This window comes from Hipposideros armiger, unplaced genomic scaffold, assembly GCF_001890085.2.
Source record: "Hipposideros armiger isolate ML-2016 unplaced genomic scaffold, ASM189008v1 scaffold_166, whole genome shotgun sequence".
NCBI lineage: Eukaryota > Metazoa > Chordata > Mammalia > Chiroptera > Hipposideridae > Hipposideros > Hipposideros armiger.
In genome coordinates, this window is record NW_017731516.1 from 1,416,561 (window position 1) to 1,421,584 (window position 5,024).

Here is a 5,024-nt window from a genome sequence, read left to right on the forward strand (position 1 = left end):
TGAAGTTTGCGAGGCACTCATCTAGATAGATTTTTAACCCTTCCTAGGAAGCCTCGCAACCTCTTCTATTCCAAGCCCCTTCTGAGCCATCCAAGCACAAGAGGACCATCCTTCACAGTAACCCCTGTCTCTACACTGGGATTATCCCCAAGCTCAAAAAGTCCTTAGACAACTTTTTCCACCCTCATCAAATAATTAACTTAGAAAAACCACCAACTTACCCATATCAAGTTTTGCATGATGAACATTTGATGTGCTTATAAAAGAAATATGTGTGGTAAGAAAAAAAAATGAGTGAGGTAGGAGATTGCTAAGTACTTGCAATTATTTCAAGTGGCTGCACAGAAAATAAGAGAAGGTATCATAAGGTGGGTGTAATTAGGAGGAATGAAACAAAATTAAGCACAGGACAATGTACACTGCGTATCAGAATAAATTTCTCAGCAAGGTCAGTGGTTCCTGTAGTTGTTCCTTTAAAATGGCTGACCCTCTTTCTTCAGGTGAGTAATTTTCAAACTAGACTAAGGGCAGCATTTGGAAATAGGAGGTTAGCGAGAAATCCTTGACTGTGCAGGCATGGATCGCGATGATTTAGTTCCATCATTTCCATTCCTGGAATTAAGTATTTACTCTTGCCAAAATACTTTGCAGTTGTTTTATTAACTAGGCTATACAAATGCCCCTTTGAGGTCAATAAAAATTTTATTTCCACGTTTAACATAAGGAATTTAAGGCACAGAGGTAGAGGGACTTGCCCATGGTCATCCTGCAAGTTAACAGCTGGGGTCTGGGCAGGCCTATGATTGCTAATGTCTTAAATCATACTTCTGTGCTAATTCTGATTCCTCTGGAGGTGCAGAAGAGGAAAGTGACAAATGGATGCTTATTAAAGGCACTTTTGAGTATCTCCCTAATGTTCAGGGGCCTTACATGAGAATTACTGTGAATTATTCTGAAATTTTAGGCTATGATGGCAAATATAATATGCTGTGTCTTTAGGTGAATTCAGCTTTTTAAAAAGAATACAACTGAATTAGATTTGTGTGACCCTTTATTTGAATGCTATCTATGAATTAGTTTGAATTGGTATGTTATGCCAAATGATTGGTTTGATTGAAAATTCCCCCCCTGTCAAAGTTGCCATACTTAAAGCAGAGTCCTCGTCCCCAACCCCCAACCTCCACCCGGGAAACTTAAGTGTGAGTCTGTTAACACAAGCTCCCAGGTGCTGCAGGGACAGCTAGTCCCAGAACCACAGTCAGAGAACCACCGCATAAAGAGTGTAGTCCCATTATCAGATTTCCTCCATTTAAATAAAATGAATATCTGTAAGCCATTACTGTCAGACCACAAAGCACTACTGTAAGCATGACCGATCTGCTTGGGTATTCGCCTTTTTATCCGCCTATTTTTAGACAAGAGGCACTGGAGTGGGGAGAAAAATGCTTGTAACAAATGAGTACGTTGCTTATTTCTCCCAGACTATTAACTGTACTTCATTCTGACCATAAAGAAGTTCCAGGTCTCTTGTGTTAAATAAAAACTGATGTAAAGGGGGAGGGAGGGAATAATGGGAAATGCTTACCTACGTATCATATTTCTTTAAAGGTGGTCATTTTTATTGGCGTACAGGAGAGATGGTGGTAAATAGATTCCGGGTAGATGTGGGAAGAGATGCATCTTCCATCACTGGCCTTATTCTAAAAACCTCTGCCTTTCCATTGAGACTGAAGTCCACTCCATTACTCCACTCCTAACTACTACCTCCAGTCAAGGAAAACAGCAAGGGGAATTTTATTCTCTCACTGAGCCCCATAATGCCAAGTCCTCCCTGGTTTCCCAAAGGAGTGATCAATTTCAGTTCATCGTTTTTCCAAGGGTCGCCATCTGCAAGTATATTTTAGGCTGTCTAATTCTACAGAAATAGTCTCCAAGGTTTAGAATCTCCTCCTCTATCCAGTGCTTTAAAAAATGAATGTTATGTGGAAATACCATCGTTCTAACCTGCTTCCTTCCAGCCAGCGCATATTCACAGGGACGCTTTATCATTTGAACGTCTGCTCTCAGTGGTGGGAAATCAATAATAAATTGCTCTACAATAAAGCATTACAGCACAGAACATGGCACACCGCCCGGCACATGGGTAAAGCTGGAAGAGCACGTGCGGGATGGGTTTTACCAGACACTTACTGGGTGATCAGCATCAAGCTCAGAACCATACATGAGAACTCTGTGAGAGCATTTGTCTAATTCAGAGATCTTCCGGGGGAACCAGGGCACATCCTCTAGCTCTGTTGAAAACACAGTGCAGTGTCAAAAATATTAGCGCGCAGATTGTGTTTTCCCCTTTGCAACATTTGTCAGATTGCAAAATCACCCAACAAGCGAAAACTGGCCTTGCCTTCTTCCTCTGCCCAAATGTTCTCTGGTGGATTCAGCGTCACAATTGTCGTTTGAAATTTCAGCAGTTGGATGAGCTCGTTGAATTCCGTTTTGCCACACTCGCAGTCCACAAAGATCTCCACCTCTGAACTCCGTCGCCGGGATTTCCTGGACTCGATGTGAACCATGTTGACATGTTTTTCCTGTGAAAATATAAGCAATATCTCTAAATCACCTCCAGGACACAACAAAAGAGATGCCACCAGCTGTTCTCGTTCAACTCTTACTCAACAAGGTGCCAAATGCCCACAAAGGAAGAAAATACAATCTCCTCACTCTTTGGTTGATGAAAACATGGAAATATTTCCAACCAGTGTCTCAATTAATAGGAACAGAGACTGTATGTCAGTTTTCCTATCTCATTAAAAAAGGGGTGGGGCATTAAGGTATATAATATAAAATATATTATAATTACAAACATCATCATTTTCCAGAGCAGTCCACATCCCACTGGTGGTGTGCATGATTATTTGGGGGGGAGAGAGGGGCTTATCATATTGTCATATAATTCCCAGATTTACATATTTTTTTCATATGTTTCCTAAAAACATAACTAAAACTCAAACCCCTGATTTTATAGTGGTATACAATTTCCACTATAAATTAAAATTCTAAAATAAACTATTTAAAGTTTTAAAATAATCTTTGAAAAAAATAAGTAAATAGTACAATGGCAGGCAAATGAGGCAGACATTTGGAAGGTGGTATGAAAATGACTGATGTTTGGGAAACATCAGCTAAAGTATATAGCCCATTTTGTAGGAAAAAAAGCAGAAAAGCAGCCAAGAGAGACTCTCTGAGGGCCAAGAGAAACCAAAAAACAAACATAAAAATTGGACCACTTCGTAACTCTTCTCCTTCAGCAACCTCCAGGCTAGCTTCATACAAGGATGTTTTGCTACAACTATCACCCCACGATGGATTTTAGGGGTAAAAGCCTCCTTACAGTAAGGTATTTGTGGAGTGGCAGCAATTTAATACTAAAACCTAAGGTTTAAATTTCTCCAGATAGTCTTCCTTTCCCATGAGTTAACTGAAGACTGAATTCTCCTCTCCAACCTAACCCATCCCCAAATAAGCAGATACCCCCACCCCCCTCACTCAGGATGGTACACTCTGATCGGCACAATTCCTAATACAATCCTGGATGGTCTCAGAATTTTCAGCACAGGAGCAGGATAGGTAGATTCCAGTGCCAGAGTAAGATCAGATCAAACAGCATCCTCCTGTATGAAGAAACTGGTCCTGTGACAAGGAAATTAAATGCTCTATTTCTGTTTTGATTAACCTTTACACAAATGTCACACTTACTAAATTGGCAGATAATCAAAGTGAGATTAATATTAAGTTCAAAGTTCAACAATCTTCACACATATTGGGTCACTGTGGACTTTTAATGTCCTTTCGTTGAAGCAGAGTAGGTATTTTTAGACAAGGCAATGGAGATCCAGATGGGGTTAGTGGTTTAGCTAAGGCCCCATGACAAGCTGATGGCCCGGTGAAAACTCAGGGCTGCTGACTCCTTCTCCAGGGGTTTTTCTACTGCACCCAGCTGTCTAACTGAATCGCCTGCCTTTGGGCACTGTATGGAGACAGCGCTGGATGATATAATTATGTGTAAAATATTACCTCAGATTTCCATTACCACTGTTGATGGTGCCTGATCCTTTTCTCAAGGTCAAAAGAGAACAAGGAAATAGTTGCCAAATGAGGCTGCTAATTCCCCCTCTATAGTCATCAAAGAGGCATTACAATAACACCTGATATCTGTACACTTTACAAAGCACATTCACTTATATTACTTCATCACAACAACCTTGTTAGGTAGGAAGTATTATTGCTATTTCACAAATGAAGAAATTGAACCATGGAAGCAGCTATGAGTAGCCAAGCCAGGAGAACATAGGGCTGAGTCCTCTGACGGTAATTCCACCCATCTTTCCACTGCACTAGCAGCCCAAGGCACCATGCAGAGCTGGGGTCTCTATGTTATCTAATCAGCAGCCAGCACCCCCAAACAAAATGCATTTGTAAGAGAGGGTGCTTGCTGGAGAGTAGGGGATCCATCAGGTATACCCTATACCCTGGCAGGAAGGCAATTGTTTTTCTGGGCTTTTCTAACCTCACCCTCAACCAGGCTCTTTTTTGAGGGTTTAAACCACCAGTTTGGGCCTGGGAAAGGCCACTGCATTTCTGTAAGATAAAGAGAGCTAGTCCTAGCTTGTACGTATGGACAGTGACTCATCTTTACAAAAGACACAGTAAGCTCATGAAACAATAAGGCTTAGGGGAATACTGAATGCCTATACGCATGTATCTCATTTTACGCAATAAATGTGCTGCTAGGACATGGGCATGATTCAACCATTAAATCAAAAAAGGGTGCAGGCTCTTGCTATATAAAGATACCCTGTTTGGCTTCTTTTGTGTTTGCATTTCCAGCTGTGAGGCTCGCATTTTTTAATTACTGACTTCCTCACCCCGCAAGAGTGCACAGAATTACTAGTAGGCTAACTCTGAATCAATAGAACATAGTTCACACAAATCTGCTTATTCCATTGTTTGACAGACTCCCCTTGTAA

At 41.0% G+C, this 5,024-nt stretch overlaps 1 protein-coding gene across 1 annotated transcript in view; it reads right to left on the minus strand.

Annotated features, from left to right (window-relative positions):
• TPH2 (tryptophan hydroxylase 2) overlaps window positions 1-5,024 on the minus strand; it is a gene marked incomplete at its 5' end in the record, with an annotated part of 114,842 nt that overhangs the window by 95,474 nt on the left and 14,344 nt on the right. Inside the window, 2 exons of the mRNA XM_019651764.1 lie at window positions 2,191-2,291; window positions 2,402-2,585. Coding sequence (XP_019507309.1) covers window positions 2,191-2,291; window positions 2,402-2,585 — 285 coding nt within the window. The remainder of the gene's footprint in view (window positions 1-2,190; window positions 2,292-2,401; window positions 2,586-5,024) is intronic.